At 49.3% G+C, this 23771-nt stretch overlaps 1 protein-coding gene across 2 annotated transcripts in view; it reads right to left on the bottom strand.

Moving 5' to 3' along the window:
• Positions 1-1133: 1133 nt before the first annotated feature.
• TSPAN5 (tetraspanin 5) overlaps positions 1134-23771 on the bottom strand; it is a 101515-nt gene continuing 78877 nt past the window's right edge. The window contains exons 2-8 of one of the 2 annotated variants that reach the window (XM_038769227.1): positions 18635-18685; positions 16024-16170; positions 14015-14185; positions 8037-8098; positions 3707-3754; positions 3458-3574; positions 1134-1727 (exon numbers count right to left, since the gene is read on the bottom strand). In XM_038769227.1, the coding sequence (XP_038625155.1) occupies positions 1709-1727; positions 3458-3574; positions 3707-3754; positions 8037-8098; positions 14015-14185; positions 16024-16170; positions 18635-18685 (615 nt within the window). In that variant the 3' untranslated portion in view covers positions 1134-1708. Of the gene's footprint in view, positions 1728-3457; positions 3575-3706; positions 3755-8036; positions 8163-14014; positions 14186-16023; positions 16171-18634; positions 18686-23771 lie in introns of both variants that reach the window. The other variant, XM_038769226.1, reaches the window with a different exon arrangement.

Here is a 23771-nt window from a genome sequence, read left to right on the forward strand (position 1 = left end):
TCAACCCCCTGCCAAAGCCCGAGGGCCCTGCAGGAGTGGGAAAAGGGCTCTGGCGGTCGGATCCCATTGCGGTCGTTCCCCTGGCCCAGCCCGCGGGCCCTGAAGGAGCGGGAAAAGGGCTCTGGGATCAGATGTCATAGCAATCAACCCCGTGCCGAAGCCTGAGGGCCCTGCAGGAGTGGGAAAAGGGCTCTGGGGGTCAGATCCCATTGCGGTCATCCCCCTGGCCCAGCCCGCGGGCCCTGAAGGAGCGGGAAAAGGGCTCTGGGGTCAGATGTCATGGCAATCAACCCCCTGCCAAAGCCTGAGGGCCCTGCAGGAGTGGGAAAAGGGCTCTGGGGGTCAGATCCCATTGCGGTCATCCCCCTGGCCCAGCCCGCAGGCCCTGAAGGAGCGGGAAAAGGGGCTCTGGGGGTCAGATCCCATTGCGGTCATCCCCCTGGCCCAGCCCGCGGGCCCTGAAAGAGCGGGAAAAGGGGCTCTGGGGTCAGATGCCATTGCGGTCATCCCCCTGGCCCAGGCCGCGGGCCCTGAAAGAGCGGGAAAAGGGCTCTGGGGTCAGACGTCATGGCAGTCAACCCCCTGCCGAAGAAGCCCAAGGGCCCTGCAGGAGCGGGAAAAGGGCTCTGGGGTCAGACGTCATGGCAGTCATCCCCCTGCCCAGCCCTCGGGCTTCACTCCCATGGGGGCAGTCTGGCGTCCGCAAGCAAGCGAGGTTTCTCTCCTCCCGACTGGACGGCTAATCCTGGACTGTGATTGACTCCACTCGGAGCGGGGGAACGGGATTGGGGTGGGAGGCGGGAGGGGAGGGGCCCTCTTGCTGGAACAGTTTCCCCCTGAAACTCCAAGGGCAGGAACCCCGCCTCGCCCCAGGTGGGTGCCTGTGAATAAATAACGGGGTGTTAGGAGGCCCTTTGGGCACGGCTGGTGCCGGGGGCACCTAGACGCTTCCAGGATTGAAATTCACAGTTCATGCAGAGAAGAAGATTGTAAAAAAAAGGAAGAGAAAAAAGGAAAGCCAAATTTTTAGCCGGAAAAGAACACCTCCGAAAAGAAATGGGAAAACCGGATCCCAGCCAGAGCCTTCTCCAGAGAAGTCCCCACCTCTCCCCCCACCCCAACCATGCCCTCCCATCCCAGTGGTCCAAGAGCTTCCAGGGAATCCGGCCAACGGTCCGGAAGGCCTAGGCGGCCACCGCGGCCCTCATCCGCATCCCGCCGGCACCTCGGCGGTCCCGGGCGCCGGCTCGGAGGCCTCCCCGAAGGAGGCCGTGTCCCGCCACGTCCCGGGTGGGAAACCGGCTTCGGCGGCTCGGCGCCAGTCCCAAAAGTCTCCCCCTCCCGCCCGTCCCCTCGTCCGAGTCGAAGGTCTCAGGTCCGGGCCCCCCGAGGCGGAGGGATCCGGATGGCTCCGCTCCCGGTCAGCCTGTCCGTCCCCGGGGGGAGGGGATGGCGACCCCCGTCCTGCCGAGGGATCCCACCGTGGAGGAGGAAGAGGCGGCCAGAGCGGGCAGGCGGCCGGCACCGGGAATCCCGTGGGCCGCTCCTCCTTCCCGTCGGGGCCCAGGAGAGGTCCGCGGCTGAGAGGTCCGGGGCGGGCGAGGCGGGGGGTCGGTCGGTCGGGAGGCCCGGGGTCTCGTCGGGCGGGCGAGGCAGTAGGTCTACCAGCTGGCTCGGACCGCCTCGATGTCGCTCACCAAGTTCTGGGCTAAGCAGATTCCGAAGATCTGCGGGAGGAGAGAGGGGGGCACGTAGTTCATCAGCAGGGTTTAGCCGCGGGCCGGCCTTGGGCCCGTCTGGTGGTCCATGGCAAGAGAAGCAGCGTGGCCTAGTGGCTACAGCCATTGTCGGGTAGGGACCGTCTCTATATGTTGCCGACTTGTACTTCCCAAGCGTTTAGTACAGCGCTCTGCACACAGCAAGAGCTCAATAAACACGATGGAATGGATAAGTACGATTGAATGAATGAAACAAATGAATATGAGCCCGTTGTCGGGTAGGGACCGTCTCTTTCTGTTGCCGACTTGTACTTCCCAAGTGCTTAGTACAGCGCTCTGCACAAGTAGGCGCTCAATAAATATGGCTGAATGGATAAGTACGATTGAATGAATGAAACGAATGTGAGTCCGTTGTCGGGTAGGGACTGTCTCTGTATGTTGCCGACTTGTACTTCCCAAGCGCTTAGTCCAGTGCTCTGCACACAGTAAGTGCTCAATAAATACGACAACGGATAAGTACGATTGAATGAATGAAACAAATGAATGTGAGCCTGTTGTTGGGTAGGGACCATCTCTGTAGGTTGCCGACTTGTACTTCCCAAGTGCTTAGTCCAGTGCTCTGCATAGTAACTGCTCAATAAATACGATTGAATGGATAAGTACGATTGAATGAATGAAACAAATGAATGTGAGCCCGTTGTCGGGTAGGGACTGTCTCTGTAGGTTGCCGACTCGTACTTCCCAAGCACTTAGTACAGCGCTCTGCACATAGTAAGCGCTCAATAAATATGATTGAATGGGTAAGTATGATTGAATGAATGAAATGGATGAATGTGAGCCCGTTGTCGGGTGGGGACCGTCTCTGTAGGTTGCTGACTTGTACTTCCCAAGTGCTTAGTACAGTGCTCTGCACACAGTAGGCGCTCAAGAAATACGACTGAATGGGTAAATACAATTGAATGAATTAAATGAATGAATGTGAGCCTGTTGTTGGGTAGGGACCGTCCCTGTATGTTGCCGACTCGTACTTCCCAAGCGCTTAGTACAGTGCTCTGCACACAGTAAGCACTCAATAAATATGACTGAATGGATAAGTAGAATTGAATGAATGAAATGAATGAATGTGAGCCCGTTGTCGGGTAGGGACCGTCACTGTAGGTTGCAGACTTGTACTTCCCAAGCACTTAGTACAGTGCTCTGCACACAGCAAGTGCTCAATAAATAAGATTGAATGGGTAAGTACGATTGAATGAATGAAATGGATGAATGTGAGCCCATTGTCGGGTAGGGACCGTCTCTGTAGGTTGCCGACTCGTACTTCCCAAGCGCTTAGTACAGTGCTCTGCACACAGCAAGCGCTCAGTAAATACGATTGAATGGGTAAGTACGATTGAATGAATGAAACAAATGAATGAATGACTGCACGCAGTAAGTCAATCAGTCATTCAATTGTATTTATTGAGCGCTTACTATGTGCAGAGCACTGTACTAAGCGCTTGGGAAGTACAAATTGGCAACATATAGAGGCAGTCCCTACCCAACAGTGGGCTCACAGTCTAGAAGGGGGAGACAGAGAACAAAACCAAACATACTAACAAAATAAAATAAATAGAATAGGTATGTACAAGATAAAGTAATAAATATGTACAAACATACATATATACAGTAAGTGCTCAATAAATACGACAATGAATGGATGAATGAAAGGGGCCTCCCTCTTCCCCCTCCGGGGGACTGACCTGCAGCAAGGCGATGCCGATGAAGACCCCGGCCACGATGGTGAGGTTGTCCTGAAGCCACTTCTCAAACTGGGGCACGCAGCCTTTCGTGTAGATGACCATCTGCTGGTCCACCTCCTACGCACAGGGAGAGAGGGGCCACGGGGGCCGAGGCCCGGGATCGCTCAGCATCCGGGGAGATCCCGGGGGCGGGCGGGAGGGCCGGCTTCGCCCCGGACGGAGCCCGGGAAAAAAAATAAATCCACCTACCGGTTTCTGCCGGGCGTCGTAGCCGCACTGCGTGTTGATGACATCTTCCTGACGGGCAGAGCAGAGACAAGATCAGGCCCCCATCGCTACGGCTCGTGGGGATCGTGGGAAAGTGGGGGGCTCACCAGGACTGGTGTTTCATTCATTCATTCATTCAATCGTATTAATTAATAATAATAATAATAATAATGATGGCATTTGTTAAGCGCTTACTATGTGCAAAACACTGTTCTAAGCGCTGGGGAGGATACAAGGTGATCAGGTTGTCCCACGTGGGGCTCTCAGTCTTCATCCCCATGTTACAGATGAGGTCACTGAGGCCCAGAGAAGTGAAATGACTTGCCCAAAGTCACACAGCTGACAATTGGTTCTATTTATTTTATTTTGTTACTATTTATTTTGTTAGTATGTTTGGTTTTGTTCTCTGTCTCCCCCTTTTAGACTGTGAGCCCACTGTTGGGTAGGGACCGTCTCTATAGGTTGCCAATTTGGACTTCCCAAGCGCTTAGTACAGTGCTCTGCACATAGTAAGCGCTCAATAAATACAATTGATGATGATGATGATGATTTATTTATTTTATTTTGTTAGTACGTCTGGTTTGGTTTTGTTCTCTGTCTCCCCCTTTTAGGCCGTGAGCCCGCTGTTGGGTAGGGACCGTCTCTAGATGTTGCCAACTTGGACTTCCCAAGCGCTTAGTCCAGTGCTCTGCACACAGGAAGCGCTCGATAAATACGATTGATGATGATGATGATGATGATGGTGGAGCGCTTACTGTGTGCAGAGCACTGGACTAAGCGCTTGGGAAGGCCAAGTTGGCAACATCTAGAGACGGTCCCTACCCGACAGCGGGCTCACAGGCTAGAAGGGGGAGACGGACAGCAAAACAAAACATATTAACAAAGTAAAATAGAATAAATATGTACAAATAAAATAGAGTAATAAATCCGTACAAACATATATACATATATACAGGTGCTGTGGGGAGGGGAAGGAGGTAAGGCGGTGTTTGTGAAGAAGCAGCGTGGCTCAGTGGGGAGAGCCCGGGCTTTGGAGTCAGAGCTCACGGGTTCAAATCCCGGCTCCGCTGGGTGACTTTGGGCGAGTCACTTCTCTGGGCCTCAGTTCCCTCATCTGGAAAATGGGGATGAAGACTGGGAGCCCCCCCGTGGGACAACCTCATCGCCTTGTAACCTCCCCGGCGCTGAGAACAGGGCTTTGCACAGAGTAAGCGCTTGATAAATGCCGTAAAAAAAAAAGTAGCGGTGTTCATTAAGCTCTCACTGGACGCCAGGCACTGTACTAAGCGCTGGGGTGGAAACCAGCAAATCGGGTCGGACACGGTCCCCGTCGTGGGGCTCGCAGTCTCCATCCCCATTTTACAGATGCCCTGAGAAGTGAAGTGACTTGCAGGCGAGTGGCGGAGGAGGATTAGAACCCATGACCTTCTGGCTCCCAGGCCCGGGCTCTATCTATTAGGCCACGCTGCTGGGCGCTCAGCACAGCGGGACACCGGAGGGGCTGCTCCGCTCTGCCTCTAGCCTGGGGTTTCTTCATTTATTTATTCATTTCTAGTCCTGTCTGTCTCCTTGTCTAGACTGTAAGGAGGCAGCGTGGCGCCATGGAAAGAGCCCGGGCTTGGGAGTCAGAGGTCATGGGTTCAAATCCCGGCTCCACCAATTGTCAGCTGTGTAACAAATACCATCAATATTATCAAGTCGCTTCACGTCTTTGTGTCTCTGTTTCCTCCACTGTAAAATGGGGATGAAGACTGTGAGCCCCATGTGGGACAACCTGATTATTTTGGATCTCCCCCAGTGCTGAGAACAGTGCTTGGCACACAGTAAGCGCTTAACAAATACCATTATTATTATCACCATTATTACTAAGTCGCTTCATGTCTTTTTTCCTCAGTTTCCTCAACTGTAAAATGGGGATGGAGACTGTGAGCCCCATGTGGGACAACCTGATTATCTTGGCTCTCCCCCACTGCTGAGAACTGTGTAACTTAGAACTTAGTTCCAACTCAGAACCCAGAATACAGTAAGCGCTTAACAAATACCATTATTATTATCACCATTATTACTAAGTCGTTTCACGTCTTTTTTCCTCAGTTTCGTCAACTGTAAAATGGGGATGAAGACTGTGAGCCCCGTGTGGGACAACCTGATTATCTTGGCTCTCCCCCACTGCTTAGAACAGTGTATCTTAGAACTTGGTTCTAACTTAGAAACCAGAACACATTAAGCGCTTAACAAACACCATTATTATTATCATCATTAAGTCACTTCACGTCTTTGTGCCTCAGTTTCCTCAACTGTAAAATGGGGATGAAGACTGTGAGCCCCATGTGGGGCAACCTGATTATCTTGGCTCTCCCCCAGTGCTTAGAACAGGGTAACTTGGAACTTGGTCTAACTCAGAACCCAGAACACAGTAAGCGCTTAACAAATACCATTATTATTATCACCATTATTACTAAGTCGCTTCACGTCTTTTTTCCTCAGTTTCCTCAACTGTAAAATGGGGATGAAGACTGTGAGCCCCGTGTGGGACAACCTGATTATCTTGGCTCTCCCCCAGTGCTTAGAACAGTGTAACTTGGAACTTGGTTCTAACTTAGAACCCAGGACACATTAAGTGCTTAATACCATTATTATTATCATCATTACTAAGTCGCTTCACGTCTTTGTTCCTCAGTTTCCTCAACTGTAAAATGGGGATGGAGACTGTGAGCCCCGTGTGGGACAACCTGATTATCTTGGCTCTCCCCCATTGCTTAGAACAGTGTAACTTAGAACTTGGTTCTAACTAAGAACTCAGAACACAGTAAGCGCTTAACAAATACCATTATTATTATCACCATTATTACTAAGTCGCTTCACGTCTTTGTTCCTCAGTTTCCTCAACTGTCAAATGGGGATGAAGACTGTGAGCCCCGTGTGGGACAACCTGATTATCTTGGCTCTCCCCCAGTGCTTAGAACAGTGTAACTTGGAACTTGGTTCTAACTTAGAACCCAGGACACATTAAGTGCTTAATACCATTATTATTATCATCATTACTAAGTCGCTTCACGACTTTGTTCCTCAGTTTCCTCAACTGTAAAATGGGGATGAAGACTGTGAGCCCCGTGTAGGACAACCTGATTATCTTGGTTCTCCCCCAGTGCTTAGAACAGTGTAACTTAGAACTTAGTTCTAACTTAGAACCCAGGACACAGTAAGCGCTTAATGCCATTATTATTATCATCATTACTAAGTCGCTTTACGGCTTTGTGCCTCAGTTTCCTCAACTGTAAAATGGGGATGAAGACTGTGAGCCCCATGTGGAACAACCTGATTATCTTGGCTCTCCCCCAGTGCTTAGAACAGTGTAACTTAGAACTTGGTTCTAACTCAGAACCCAGAACACAGTAAGCGCTTAACGAATACCATTATTATTATCACCATTATTACTAAGTCGCTTCACGTCTTTTTTCCTCAGTTTCCTCAACTGTAAAATGGGGATGGAGACTGTGAGCCCCGTGTGGGGCAACCTGATTATCTTGGCTCTCCCCCATTGCTTAGAACAGTGTAACTTAGAACTTGGTTCTAACTCAGAACTCAGAACACAGTAAGTGCTTAACAAATACCATTATTATTATCACCATTATTACTAAGTCGCTTCACGTCTTTGTTCCTCAGTTTCCTCAACTGTCAAATGGGGATGAAGACTGTGAGCCCCGTGTGGGACAACCTGATTATCTTGGCTCTCCCCCAGTGCTTAGAACAGTGTAACTTGGAACTTGGTTCTAACTTAGAACCCAGGACACATTAAGTGCTTAATACCATTATTATTATCATCATTACTAAGTCGCTTCACGACTTTGTGCCTCAGTTTCTTCAACTGTAAAATGGGGATGAAGACTGTGAGCCCCGTGCGGGACAACCTGATTATCTTGGCTCTCCCCCAGTGCTTAGAACAGTGTAACTTAGAACTTGGTTCTAACTTAGAACCCAGAACACAGTAAGCGCTTAAGAAATACCATTACTATTATTATTATTATTATTATTATTATTCAGGACAGCCTTCCGGCTCCACAGATGGGAGCAGGGTCCCGGCTGGGCCGATAGGCCCTGTGCCAGTCAAGCCCGCGGAGTCCCTCGTCCCCTCAGAGCGGGCACCCGGGGCGGGAGGAGCGCAGAGTTGGCACCTTCCAACTCCGCCGCGAGCGCTCAGCGCAGTGCTCCGCACCCCGTAGGCGGTTGCCCGGCAACCAGACGGCGGACGCGCCCCTCCCCGATGGGAGCCCCCTCCGGGCCCGGGGCGAGGGCCGGCGCCCGCGCTTACCGCGGGGTCTTTGGTACAGCACGAGAAGGGCACACCGCAGCGCTCCCGGCTGGCGTTAGAATCTGTGCAATTGAAGTAAATATTTAGGTTCCAGTCATCGGCTCCAAAAGCCCCGCAACACTGCCACTAGAGCGAGAGAAACAATATCAGGGCACGGAGGACGCTTCGCCAGGACCCCCAGGACCACCAGGAACCGCCCCCCACCCCCTGACATCAACCACCCCCAAACTCATCCTCCCATTCAACGTTTCTTTCGAAGACCGAGAGCTCCTACACGGCGGTGACAGGGAGCTGCTCTTCCTTCATTCTTTCATTCAACTGTATTTATTGAGCACTCACTCTGTGCAGAGCACTCAACTAAGCGCTCGGAGACTATGATTCAGCAACGAGTAGAGATAACCAGGGAGCTGCTCTTCCTTCATTCTTTCATTCAATTGTATTTATTGAGCACTCACTGTGTGCAGAGCACTCAACTAAGCGCTCGGAGACTACGATTCAGCAACAAGTAGAGACAATCAGGGAGCTGCTCTTCATTCTTTCACTCAATCGTATTTATTGAGCGCTCACTGTGTGCAGAGCACTCAACTAAGCACTAGGAAACTACAATTTGGCAACGAGTAGAGACAACCAGGGAGCTGCTCTTCCTTCATTCTTTCATTCAATCGTATTTATTGAGCGCTCACTGTGTACAGAGCACTCAACTAAGCACTCGGAGACTATAATTCGGCAACAAGTAGAGACAACCAAGGAGCTGCTCTTCCTTCTTTCATTCAATTGTATTTATTGAGCACTGACTGTGTGCAGAGCACTCAACTAAGCACTAGGAAACTACAATTTGGCAACGAGTAGAGATAATCAGGGAGCTGCTCTTCCTTCATTCTTTCACTCAGTTGTATTTATTGAGCACTCACTCTGTGCAGAGCACTCAACTAAGCGCTCGGAGACTATGATTCAGCAACGAGTAGAGATAACCAGGGAGCTGCTCTTCCTTCATTCTTTCATTCAATTGTATTTATTGAGCACTCACTGTGTGCAGAGCACTCAACTAAGCGCTCGGAGACTACAATTCGGCAACGAGTAGAGACAACCAGGGAGCTGCTCTTCCTTCATTCTTTTATTCAATCGTATTTATTCAGCGCTCACTGTGTGCAGAGCACTCAACTAAGCACTAGGAAACTACGATTTGGCAACGAGTAGAGACAATCAGGGAGCTGCTCTTCATTCTTTCATTCAATTGTATTTATTGAGCACTCACTGTGTGCAGAGCACTCAACTAAGCGCTCGGAGACTACAATTCGGCAACGAGTAGAGACAATCAGGGAGCTGCTCTTCATTCTTTCATTCAATCGTATTTATTGAGCGCTCACTGTGTGCAGAGCACTCAACTAAGCACTAGGAGACTACAATTTGGCAACGAGTAGAGACAATCAGGGAGCTGCTCTTCCTTCATTCTTTCATTCAAACGTATTTATTGAGCGCTCACTGTGTGCAGAGCACTCAACTAAGCACTCGGAGACTACGATTCAGCAACAAGTAGAGACAATCAGGGAGCTGCTCTTCATTCTTTCACTCAATCGTATTTATTGAGCGCTCACTGTGTGCAGAGCACTCAACTAAGCACTAGGAAACTACAATTTGGCAACGAGTAGAGACAACCAGGGAGCTGCTCTTCCTTCATTCTTTCATTCAATCGTATTTATTGAGCGCTCACTGTGTGCAGAGCACTCAACTAAGCACTCGGAGACTATAATTCGGCAACAAGTAGAGACAACCAAGGAGCTGCTCTTCCTTCTTTCATTCAATCGTATTTATTGAGCACTGACTGTGTGCAGAGCACTCAACTAAGCACTAGGAAACTACAATTTGGCAACGAGTAGAGATAATCAGGGAGCTGCTCTTCCTTCATTCTTTCATTCAACTGTATTTATTGAGCACTCACTCTGTGCAGAGCACTCAACTAAGCGCTCGGAGACTATGATTCAGCAACGAGTAGAGATAACCAGGGAGCTGCTCTTCCTTCATTCTTTCATTCAATTGTATTTATTGAGCACTCACTGTGTGCAGAGCACTCAACTAAGCGCTCGGAGACTACAATTCGGCAACGAGTAGAGACAACCAGGGAGCTGCTCTTCCTTCATTCTTTTATTCAATCGTATTTATTCAGCGCTCACTGTGTGCAGAGCACTCAACTAAGCACTAGGAAACTACGATTTGGCAACGAGTAGAGACAATCAGGGAGCTGCTCTTCATTCTTTCATTCAATTGTATTTATTGAGCACTCACTGTGTGCAGAGCACTCAACTAAGCGCTCGGAGACTACAATTCGGCAACGAGTAGAGACAATCAGGGAGCTGCTCTTCATTCTTTCATTCAATCGTATTTATTGAGCGCTCACTGTGTGCAGAGCACTCAACTAAGCACTAGGAGACTACAATTTGGCAACGAGTAGAGACAATCAGGGAGCTGCTCTTCCTTCATTCTTTCATTCAAACGTATTTATTGAGCGCTCACTGTGTGCAGAGCACTCAACTAAGCACTAGGAGACTACAATTTGGCAACGAGTAGAGACAATCAGGGAACTGCTCTTCATTCTTTCATTCAATCGTATTTATTGAGCACTCACTGTGTGCAGAGCACTCAACTAAGCGCTCAGAGACTACAATTTGGCAACGAGTAGAGACAATCAGGGAGCTGCTCTTCCTTCATTCTTTCATTCAATCGTATTTATTGAGCGCTCACTATGTGCAGAGCACTGGACTAAGCGCTCGGAGACTACGATTTGGCAACGAGTAGGGACAATCAGGGAGCTGCTCTTCATTCTTTCATTCAATGGTATTTATTCTATTTATTTTATTTTGTTAATACGTTTTGTTTTGTTCTCTGTCTCCCCTTTCTAGACTGTGAGCCCACTGTTGGGTAGGGATCGTCTCTATATGTTGCCAACTTGTACTTCCCAAGCACTTAGTACAGTGCTTTGCACACAGTAAGCGCTCAATAAATACGATTAATGAATGAATGAATTTATTGAGTGCTCACTGTGTGCACAGCACCCAACTAAGTGCTTGGAGACTACAATTTGGCAACGAGTAGGGACAATCAGGGAGCTGCTCTTCCTTCATTCTTTCATTCAGTCGTATTTATTGAGCGCTCACTATGTGCAGAACACTGAACCAAGCGCTCGGAGACTACGATTTGGCAACGAGTAGGGACAATCAGGGAGCTGCTCTTCCTTCATTCTTTCATTCAGTCATATTTACTGAGCGCTCATGTGTGCAGAGCACTGGACTAAGCGCTCAGACACTACGATTCGGCAGCGAGTAGCGACAATCCCTACCCAACAACGGGCTCACAGTCTAGAAGGGCTCTTGGATAATAATGATAACTGCAACCGTTGCGGTATTTGCTAAGCGCTTACTCCGTGCCAGGCACTGTACTAAGCGCTGGGGCGGACGCAAGTCAATCGGGTTGGACATAGCCTGTCTCATCTGAGGCTCCTGGTCTCCATCCCCATTTTACAGGTGAGGTAACTGAGGCCCATAGACTGTAAGCCCGCTGTTGGGTAGGGACCGTCTCTATATGTTGCTAAATTGGACTTCCCAAGTGCTTAGTCCAGTGCTCTGCACACAGTAAGCGCTCAATAAATATTTGGTTTTGTTCTGTCTCCCCCTTTTAGACTGTGAGCCCACTGTTGGGTAGGGACTGTCTCTACATGTTGCCAACTTGGACTTCCCAAGCACTTAGTACAGTGCTCTGCACACAGTAAGCGCTCAATAAATACGATTGATTGATTGAGCCCCTTCCTTCCTCTCCCCCTCGTCCCCCTCCATCCCCCCATCTTACCTCCTTCCCTTCCCCACAGTACCTGTATATATGTTTGTACATATTTATTACTCTAGTTATTTATTTATTTTACTTGTACATACCTATTCTATTTATTTTATTTTGTTAGTATGTTTGGTTTTGTTCTCTGTCTCCCCCTTTTAGACTGCGAGCCCACTGTTGGGTAGGAACTGTCTCTATATGTGGCCAACTTGGACGTCCCAAGCGCTTAGTACAGTGCTCTGCACACAGTAAGTGCTCAATAAATACGATTGATTGATTGATTGAGCCCCTTCCTTCCTCTCCCCCTCGTCCCCCTCCATCCCCCCCATCTTACCTCCTTCCCTTCCCCACAGCACCTGTTTATATGTATATATGTTTGTACATATTTATTACTCTAGTTATTTTACTTGTACATACCTATTCTATTTATTTTATTTTGTTAGTATGCTTGGTTTTGTTCTCTGTCTCCCCCTTATAGACTGCAAGCACACCGCTGGGTAGGGACTGTCTCTATATGTGGCCAACTTGGACGTCCCAAGTGCTTAGTACAGTGCTCTGCACACAGGAAGCGCTCAATAAATACGATTGATTTATTGATTGACTTGCCCCAAGCCACACAGCAGACGAATGGTGGAGCCGGGATTAGATGCCATGACCTTTTGGCTCCCGGGCCCGGGCTCTAACCACTCCGCCACGCTGGATCTTTATTGCGCGCCGTCTGAAGCACCCGGCCCGGTGGTCTGGGCCCAGACTCCCCGTCCTCCCCGTCCCCAAGGAGCACAGGCCTCCCCGAGACACTTTTGGCCGTGGAAAACCGATTTATCTCCCCCTGAGCCCCTCTGGGCCCACCCACGCTCTCCCCCCAAAACGCCGACCCCTCGCCCGCTCGGCTCTCTCACTCAACGGCCAGGCGGCCCCGACTCATCCTCGGACGAACCTCCGCTTACCCCCCGACCTCGGCGGGGTCGACCTCCCATCCGCCGCCCCCATCTATATTCCTAATCAAATCAATCGATGGCATTGATTGAGCGCTCGCCAGGCACGGAATACCATACAAAGCGCTTGGGAGGGGACAGGAGAGCGAGCCGACTGTGTCTCCCCCTTCTAAAAACGATGGCATTTATTAAGCGCTTACTATGTGCCAAGCACTGTTCTAAGCGCTGGGGAGGTTGTCCCGGGGGGGCTCAAAATCTTAATCCCCATTTTACAGATGAGGTAGCTGAGGCCCAGAGAAGTGAAGTGACTTGCCCAAAGTCACCCAGCTGACAATTGGCGGAGCCGGGATTCGAACCCATAAACTCTGACTCCAAAGCCCGGGCTCTTCCCACTGAGCCACGCTGCTTCCTTCTAGACTGTGAGCCCACTGTTGGGTAGGGACCGTCTCTATATGTTGCCAACTTGTACTTCCCAAGTGCTTAGTACAGTGCTCAGCACACAGTAAGCACTCAATAAATACGATTGAATGAATGAATGAATGAATCCCCGCCCTCGAGGATCTTACAATCTTACAGCGTGGCCCGGGAACTGTCAGGATACCGAGAACCCCCGGGTGGAGTGGACCGAACACAGGCCTGAGAGTCAGAAGGTCATGGGTTCTAATCCTGCACTTATCTGCTGCATGACCTTGGGCAAGTCACTTCACTTCTCTGGGCCTCAGTTACCTCATCTGGAAAAGGGGGATCGAGACTGTGAGCTCCACGGGGGACGGGGACTGTGTCCAACCCGCCTTGTTCGGATCCGCCCCGGCGCTTTAGTACGGTGCCCGGCACATAGTAAGCGCCTAATAAATACCCCACTCACTCTTCTTACTATTATTGCTTGCGCAAATCACTAGCACCGAAAGGTCTCGGAAAACCCAGTGGAGTTTTAACTCTCCGATCATACAGCAAGGAAAGCCGGCCGGCCGACGGATGCTCACGACCCCCCGAGACTCCTTCCCGGCTCTCCCCTAGCTTCTCGCCCACCGGAGAGTGGCCGGAAGCAATTCCCGCCCCTCCTGGGCCAAGCCGGGACACAGAACGGGATAGAACAGTGCTTTGCACATAGTAAGCCCTTAATAAATGCCATTAAAAAAATAATAAAAAAAAGGATGGACACGGGCCGGGGCTGGCTCCTCCAGAGGCCGGGAGCTCGGGGGACGCGGGATTTCGACTTACGTATTCCTGGGTGAAGTCTATGAGGTTCTGCAAATCAATATCGTCCCTGTAGGCTCGGATGTTGTTGTTGATGAAGAAATACAGCTGGTCTTTGATCCAGTCTTTGAAGACAAACGCCAGGACCCCGGCCGTCAGCTCCAGGAAGAAAATAATGCCCAGGAACACAGAGAACTAGGACAGAACACACATGCGCGTGGACACAAACACACACAAGCAAACACACACACACGTGGAGAACAGTCAGGAGGGCAATTCTGCATATCCACGGATGCGGTGTCCTTCCCTTTCCTCACAAATGGCAAGGATTAAGCACTAACTCCGGGACAAGCACTGGTAATCATGTCCGACCCGGCCTCTGGCCCACGTGGTCCATGGGGGAGAGATATTGGGCATCGAACCCCCATTTTATGGATGGGAAAAGGGTGTTGGTGTTTCCCAAAACCTCAGTTAGGGTGGACACTGAGAGGGCCTAAAATAGCATATAAATTATATTAATAACTGTGGTATTTAAGTGCTTTCTGTGTGCCAAGTACCGTAGTAGGAGCTGAAGTAGATGAAAGATCACCAGGTCCCACATGAGGCTCACAGTCTTAGTCAGAAAGAGAAAAAAAGTCAGCATCGCTCAGTGGAAAGAACTTGCACTTCCCAAGCACTTAGTCCAGTGCTCTGCACACAATAAGCGCTCAATAAATACGATTGAATGACTGAATGAAAGAGCCCGGCCTTTCGAGTCAGAGGTCGTGGGTTCAATTCCTGGCCCCGCCAATTGTCAGTTCTGTGACTTTGGGCGCAGCGTGGCTCAGTGGAAAGAGCCCGGGCTTTGGAGTCAGAGGTCATGGGTTCGAATCCCGGCTCCGCCACATGTCTGCTGTGTGACCTTGGGCAAGTCACTTCACTTCTCTGGGCCTCAGTTACCTCATCTGTAAAACGGGGATGATGACTGTGAGCCCCAAGCAGGACAACCTGATCACTTTGTATTCCCCCCAGCGCTTACAGCAGTGCTTTGCACATAGTAAGCGCTTAATAAATGCTATCATTATTATTCACTTCTCTGGGCCTCAGTGACCTCATCTGTAAAATGGGGATTAAGACTGTGAGCCCCCCGTGGGACAACCTGATCACCTTTAGCCTTCCTAGCGCTTAGAACAGTGCTTTCTTCCTCTCCCCCTCCTCCCCCTCCCTATCCCCCCCATCTTACCTCCTTCCCCTCCCCACAGCACCTGTATATATGGATATATGTTTGTACGGATTTATTATTCTATTTATTTTACTTGTACATATTTATTCTATTTATTTTATTTTGTTAATATGTTTTGTTTTGTTGTCTGTCTCCCCTTTCTAGACTGTGAGCCCGCTGTTGGGTAGGGACCGTCTCTATATGTTGCCAACTTGGACTTCCCAAGCGTTTAGTACAGTGCTCTGCACACAGTAGGCACTCAATAAATACGATTGAATGAATGAATGCTTTGCACACAGTAAGCGCTTAACAAATGCCATTATTATTATTGTTATTAAAAGGGACTGAGTCCCCGTTCTGCAGATGAGGGGACTGAAGCTCAGAGAAGTGGAGTGGGCTTGCCCAAGGCCACTCAGCAGGTACCTGGAGGGGCTGGGATTCGAACCCAGGACCTCAGAGCGCCCAGGCCTGGACTCTTCCCGCTACCTTCCCGTACAGGGGAAGGAGCTACAGGGGGGCGGTCCTTCTGCCTCTGGGGTCGGGCTTTGGAGTCAGAGGTCATGGGTTCAAATCCCGGCTCCGCCAGTTGTCAGCTGGGTGACTTTGGGCAAGTCACTTCACTTCTCTGGGCCTCAGTTCCCTCCTCTGTCAAATGGGGATGAAGACTGTGAGGCCTCCAGGGGACAACCTGATCACCTTGTATCCTCCCCAGCGCCTAGAACAGCGCTTTGCACATAGTAAGCGCTTAATAAATGCCATTATTATTATTATTATTATCTCCACGATGGGTCCACCCCCTCCCCGCCGCGGCCCCCGGCCCCGCAATCCTTACAAACTTGAGCAGGAAGGTGTTCTCCCGCAGGGCGCCGATGCAGCCGGCAAATCCCAAGATGAACATCACCCCTCCGACAACCAGGAACAGCCAGACGGGGTCGAAGCCGCCCAGGTCGGTGATGGACGAGATGTTGGACAGCACACCCTGGGAGGCAAAACCCGTCCGGCCCCCCGTCACCGGGGAGCACCGGATACCCACCCCTGGCCCCCACCAGATTCACATCCCTCGCCCCGCAACTCTATAAATGCCATTATTATTATTAGTATAACTCTAGACTGTGAGCCCACTGTGGGCAGGGACTGTCATTCTTTGGTGCGGCATTGGACTTTCCCAAGCGCTCTGCACACAGTCAGCACTCAATAAATAAGATCAGATGAATGACTGAACACACCACATCCAGGGCATCGGGGTGGCATCCATTTTTTATTTTAATCAATCAATCAATCAGTCGTATTTATTGAGCGCTTACTGTGTGCAGAGCGCTGTGCTAAGCGCTTGGGAAGTCCAAGCTGGCAACATCTAGAGACAGTCCCTACCCAACAGCGGGCTCACAGTCTAGAAGGGGGAGACAGAGAACAAAACCAAACATACTAACAAAATAAAATAAAGAGAATAGATAGGTACAAGTAAAATAAATAGAGTACTAAATATGTACAAACATGTATACATATATACAGGTGCTGTGGGGAAGGGAAGGAGGTAAGATGGGGAGATGGAGAGGGGGACGAGGGGGAGAGGAAGGAAGGGGCTATTTTAATGGTATTTATTACGCACTTGCTATGTGCAAAGCACCGTTCTAAGCGCTGGAATGATGGTACTTATTAAGCGCTTACTATGTGCAAAGCACTGTTCTAAGCGCTGGGGTAGATACAAGGTAATCAGGTTGTCCCGCGAGGGGTTCACAGGCTTCATCCCCATTTGACAGATGAGGTCACCGAGGCACAGAGAAGTTAAGTGGCTTACCCAAGGTCACACAGCAGGCTAGTGGCAGAGCCAGGATTAGAACCCATGTCCTCTGACTCCCAAGCCCAGGCTCTTTCCACTGTGAGCCCGCTGTTGGGTAGGGACCGTCTCTATATGTTGCCGACTTGTACTTCCCAAGCGCTTAGTGCAGTGCTCTGCACACAGTAAGCGCTCAATAAATACAATTGAATGAATGAGCCACATCCATTCCACACCCACCTTCCTCGCTGCCTTCTCTACGCTAGAAATGGGCATTCAAGCGCTTAGTAATAATAATAATAATAATAATAATAATAATGGCATTTATTAAGCGCTTACTATGTGCAAAACACTGTTCTAAGCGCTGGGGAGGTTACAAGGTGATCAGGTTGTCCCACGGGGGGCTCACAGTCTTCATCCCCATTTTCCAGATGAGGGAACTGAGGCCCAGGGAAGTGAAATGACTTGCCCAAAGTCATACAGCTGACAAGTGGCAGAGTCAGGATTTGAACCCACGACCTCCGACTCCAAAGCCCGGGCTCTTTCCACTGAGCCACGCTGCTTCTCTGCACACACTCAATAAATACGACTGAATGAATTTGTCTTATTCTTCTCAGACCAGCTGGAGAATGCAAGCTCGTTATGGGCAGGGAACGTGTCTGCTAATTCTGTTGGCTTCTAATAATGGGGGTATCTGTTAAGCGCTTACTATGTGCCAGGCACTGTACTAAGCGCTGGGGTGGATACAGGCAAATGGGGCTGGACACAGTCCCTGTCTCATGGGGGGCTCACAGCCTCAATCAATAAATACACCTGACTGACAGACAGCAGGAGCCCAAAGCAGCCACGGGGCCTAGTGTTAAGAGCACGGGACAGAATCGGGAGACCTGGGTTCCAATCCTGGCTCTCCTACTCGGGAAGGAAGGAAGGAAAGGAAGGAAGGAAAGGAAGGAGAGGAAGGAAAGGACAGAGAGGAAGGAGAGGAAGGAAAGGAAGGAGAGGAAGGAAAGGACAGAGAGGAAGGAGAGGAAGGAAAGGAAGGAAAGGAAGGAACGGAAGGAGAGGAAGGAAAGGACAGAGAGGAAGGAGAGGAAGGAAAGGAAGGAAAGGAAGGAGAGGAAGGAAAGGAAGGAAAGGAAGGAGAGGAAGGAAAGGACAGAGAGGAAGGAGAGGAAGGAAAGGAAGGAGAGGAAGGAAAGGAAGGAAAGGAAGGAAAGGAAGGAGAGGAAGGAAAGGACAGAGAGGAAGGAGAGGAAGGAAAGGAAGGAGAGGAAGGAAAGGATGGAGAGGAAGGAGAGGAAGGAAAGGAAGGAAAGGAAGGAAAGGAAGGAGAGGAAGGAAAGGACAGAGAGGAAGGAGAGAAAGGAAAGGAAGGAAGGAGAGGAAAGGAAGGAAGGAGAGGAAGGAAGGAAAGGAAGGAGAGGAAGGAAAGGACAGAGAGGAAGGAAAGGAAGGAGAGGAAGGAAAGGAAGGAGAGGAAGGAAAGGACAGAGAGGAAGGAGAGGAAGGAAAGGAAGGAAGGAGAGGAAGGAAGGAAAGGAAGGAGAGGAAGGAAAGGACAGAGAGGAAGGAAAGGACAGAGAGGAAGGAAAGGACAGAGAGGAAGGAAAGGAAGGGCATTCCAGACCCTCACCCCAAAGTGCACATCTAATGCTTTTTGACTTACTTTTTCATTCCACGCCCACAGTCCAATTCCCAGAAACGCAATGCCCAAAAACTGAAAGACACAAAGAAATCAGCGTAAGAACAGTATAGTCACGGGGACACAGCCCAACATCTCTCCCCGGTGGTGATCCTCTCTCCCTTTTCCTGGACGAATGCTCCCAAATGAGCTGTGTGGAAAGACCTGGGAGAGCGGCCAGGGTCCTGGGCCAGAGTCGGCGGGGAATTATCAGGAATTGGGGAAGAGGAGACCCTGATACTGAGTCCCTTTGGGGTACAGGTGGCCCCATTTCATTCAATCTTCCTTTGTTCCTCCTCCCCATCGCTCCTGCTCCCTCCCTCTGCTCTACCCCTTCCCCTACACAAAGCACTTAATAATTATAATGATAATGATGGTATTTGTTCATTCATTCATTCATTCAATCGTATTGATTGAGCGCTTACTGTGTGCAGAGCACTGTACTAAGCGCTTGGGAAGTCCAAGTTGGCAACATCTAGAGACGGTCCCTACCCGACAGTGGGCTCACAGTCTAGAAGGGGGAGACAGAGAACAAACAAAACATATGAACAAAATAAAATAAATAGAATGAATATGTACAAATAAAATAGAGTAATAAATACGTACAAACATATTTACAGGTGACACACATACAAACACAAACAGACAAACAACACACCCAAACACACAGAGGTCAGATAAATGTGGTGTGGGGTGTACCAGAAAAGAAACTCCACAGTGTGCAAGCTAACCGTCAGCTGGAAAAAGAAACGTTGTTAATGTTTCCACCTTAACTAGTAAAATTCTTCACACGCACACCACACAAACACAAACACACACACACGGTTGATAAATGTGATATGGTGTGTATTAGGAAAAAAAAGGGTCACAACGTCCATGCTCATCATCAATGGGGAGGGGAGGGAAATATGGTTAAATCTGTCATCTTAGATTCCCGCAGAATTCTTCACAAAAAACACAGTCACATACTCATAGAGGGTAGAGTAAAAATAATTTTTAAAACTATGATATTTTTTAAGCACTTACTATGTGCCAAACACTGTTGTAAGCGCTGGGGTAGATACAAGGTAATCAGGTGGTCCCACGTGGGACTCACGGTCTTAATCCCCATTTTCCGAATGAGGTAACTGAGGCCCAGAGAAGTGAAGTGTTAAGCGCTTACTATGTGCAAAGCACTGTTCTAAGCGCTGGGGGAGATACAAGGTCATCAGGTTGTCCCAGGTGAGGGCTCACAGTCTTAATCCCCATTTTACAGATGAGGGAACTGAGGCCCAGAGAAGTGAAGTGACTCGCCCAAAGTCGCAAGGCAGACAAGTGGCGGAGCCGGGATTAGAACCCAGGACCTCTGACTCCCAAGTCCCTGCTCTTTCCACTGAGCCACGATGCTTCTCTGTGTATATTTGTAAGCAGCATGGCTTAAGCGGCTAGAGCAGCGTGGCTCAGTGGAAAGAGGCCAGGCTTTGGAGTCAGAGGTCATGGGTTCGAATCCCAGCTCCGCCACTTAGCTGTGTGACTTTGGGCATGTCACTTCACTTCTCTGGGCCTCAGTTCCCTCATCTGTAAAATGGGGATTAAGACAGTGAGCCCCCAGTGGGACAACCTGATCACCTTGTAACCTCTCCAGCGCTTAGAACAGTGCTTTGCACATAATAAGCGCTTAATAAATGCCATCATTATTATTATTAGAGCCCAGGCCTGGGCGTCAGAAGGACCTGGGTTCTAATTCCGGCTCTGCCGCTCGTCTGCTGTGTGGCCTCGGGCAAGTCACTTCACTTCTCCGGACCTCGGTTCCCTCATCTGTAAAATGAGGATTAAGCACTTAGTACAGTGCTCTGCACATAGTAAGCGCTCAATAAATACGATTGATGATGATGATTAAGACCGTGAACCCCATGTGGGAGAGAGGCTGTGCCCAACCTCATCAGCTTGTACCCACTCCAGCGCTTAGAACAAGAACAGAATTGGGAGACCTGGGTTCTAATCCTGGCTCTCCTACTCGGGAAGGAAGGAAGGAAAGGAAGGAAGGGTAATTCCTGGCAGGGTAAGCATTTAATAAATACCATAAAACAGGGCAAGTTTTCCTTTCAGTCGTATTTACTGAGTGCTTTTGTTGGGCAGAGAACTGTACTGAGCGCTTGGGAGAGTACAACAGAATTGACGGAGCAGGTAGAAACTCCTTCAGCTGCACCCTACATCTACACTTTCATCACTACCGCTCATTCATCTTGTGTGCCGAACACTGGGCTAAGCACTGAGGTAGATACAAGAAAATAAGATCAGCCCCAGTCCCAGGGACTCAGAAAAATAACAATAATTACGGTATTTGTTCAGCACTTATTACGCGTCAGGCACTGTAGAAGAGTAGGCATTTTATCCCCATTTTACCAAAGAGGAAACTGAGGCCCAGAGAGGGCACGTGACCTGCCCATGGTCACAGAGTAGAGCCAGGACTAGAATGCAGATCCCCTGACATTTCCAATCCTGCGCTCTTTCCACCAAGCCAAATAAATAATGATGTGTTTTGTTAAGCGCTTATTACGTGCAAACCACTGTTCTAAGTGCTGGGTGATCAGGTTGTCCCACGGTGGGGCTCACAGTCGTCATCCCCATTTTACAGATGAGGGAACTGAGGCCCAGAGAAGTGAAGTGACTTGCCCAAAGTCACACAGCTGACAACTGGCGGAGCAGGGATTTGAACCCATGACTCTATTTTTACTCTATTTATTTATTTATTTTATTTATTTCTACATAGCTGTTCTATTTTATTTTGTTAGTATGTTTGGTTTTGTTCTCTGTCTCCCCCTTTTAGACTGTGAGCCCACTGTTGGGTAGGGACTGTCTCTATATGTTGCCAATTTGTACTTCCCAAGCGCTTAGTACAGTGCTCTGCACATAGTAAGCGCTCAATAAATACGATTGATGATGATGATGATGACTCCCCTTCTTCCCTGGACGGATGGGAGGGAGTGGGAAGTAAAAAAACAGGCCTATTTCAGTGAGGGGAGAACTGAAGCCCCACAGAAGTCGAGTGACTTGTCCAAGGTCACACAGTTAACCGAAGGCAGAACTAAAAGGAGAATTCTGGTCTTCCGGCTCCTATGTATCTGTTCTTTCTACTACTACCAGCCTCGTTACAACAAGGACTTTTCACGAAGCCATGAGTACCACCCCCCCAATTCGGAGAACAGACGATATTCTCGGACTTGAGGTAATTAAAATTTTCATCGTTCTTCCACAAAACGAAACAAAAAAAGGAGAGGAAATGGTTCAAACAAAACCAGTAAGACTCGGGCAGCCAAACTCTAACAAAGGCGTTGTCTTAATTTGGAGCCAGAAAAAAAAAATCAATTCACTGCAGCAACGTTTGTTTTCGGTTCATCGGGGGCTATATAAATATCCACTGGTGTGGAATTTGTGTAATGTGTTTGCTTAAGAAACACGGTAAAAGATGATTATTGTAGATAAAATATCACAGTACCCAGAAAAACCTCCTTGGGAACAGTAGAGTGGCAAACCTCGGGGAGTAAGCCGTTGTTGGGTCGGGATCGTCTCTATATGTTGCCGACTTGTACTTCCCAAGCGCTTAGTACAGTGCTCTGCACACAGTAAGCGCTCAATAAATATGATTGAACGAACGAATGAATGAAAATCTCTCTCGCAACTGGGTACTTTCACCCTGGGAAGATGAACCCCAGAGGGATTCCCAATTCCCAGACTTCCCATACCCACACCTCCCAAATGGTAGGACCTTCCCAAATCAGCTCTGTCCCCCAAAACCTCTAGTTAAGACGGGAAGCCCCAGGAGGGACAGGGGATAATCCTGCATTGCGGAATACACTCTCTCACGCAAGATAAGCTTAGTAAGTAAGCTTAGTACAGTGCTAAGCGCTTAGTACAGTGCTCTGCACACAGTAAGCGCTCAATAAATACGATTGATTGATTGATTGATTGATTAGCGCTTAACAAGGACTGCTTAAAAAAAAAACCAAACACACACAGAAAACCGCCTCCTCCCAGCATGGCCTAGTGGCAAGAACCTGTGCTTGGGAGTCAAAGGTCATGGGTTCTAATCCCGGCTCCGCCGCTTGTCTGCTGTGTGACCTTGGGAAAGTCACTTCACTTCTCTGGGCCTCAGTTCCCTCACCTGTAAAATGGGGATTGAGACAGTAAGTCCCACGTGAGACAACCTGATTACCTTGTATCTAACCCAGCGCTCAGAACAGTGCTTGGCACACAGTAAGCGCTTAACAAATACCATCATCATCATCATCAATGGTATTTACTAAGCACTTGATTCATTCAATCGTATTTATTGAGCGCTTACTGTGTGCAGAGCACTGTACTAAGTGCTTGGCAACATCTAGAGACGGTCCCTACCCAACAACGGCTCACAGTCTAGAAGGGGGAGACAGACAACAAAACATGTGGACAGGTGTCAAGTCATCAGAATACTGTACTAAGCACTGTACTAAGCGCTTGGAGAGGACAATACAGCGGAGTTGGCAGACCCGACACCTGCCCACATCGAGTTTACAGTCTAGAGGACGAGCTGATCTCTGGGGAACGATCTCAGAGTCAGCCCAGCCTCGATCGGCAAGTTTATGGAAGGGGTAAAATGACCGATAAGGCGTTTAAGCGCTTATTATTCATTCATTCAATCGTATTTATTGAGTGCTTACTGTGTGCAGAGCACTGTACTAAGCGCTTGGAAAGTACAGCTCGGCAATAAAGAGAGGCAATCCCTGCCCACAACGGGCTTACAGTCTGGAAGCTTATATTGCGCCAAGCACTGTGGAAAGTACAGGGGAAGACCCAAGGCAATCAGATCGGACACCACGCCTGGCCCAACTGGGGCTCACAGTCAAAGGGGGAGGGAGAACCCCCATTTTACAGATGAAGGAACCGAGGCCCAAAGAAGTTAAGTGACTTGCCCGAGGTCACACAACAGGCATAATCCCTAACTCGAGGAATTTACCCCAGGCATGAACATAGAAGAATTAAGGGTCTGAGAAGCGATATCAATCATAAAAACATAAGGAAGAAAGAACCAGGAGACGTCCCATCGGGTGGATGACGGCACGACACGAATAAGATGGACTAATCCAGGAAGGCCTCCCGGAGG

Source organism: Tachyglossus aculeatus, chromosome X5, assembly GCF_015852505.1.
Source record: "Tachyglossus aculeatus isolate mTacAcu1 chromosome X5, mTacAcu1.pri, whole genome shotgun sequence".
Lineage (NCBI taxonomy): Eukaryota > Metazoa > Chordata > Mammalia > Monotremata > Tachyglossidae > Tachyglossus > Tachyglossus aculeatus.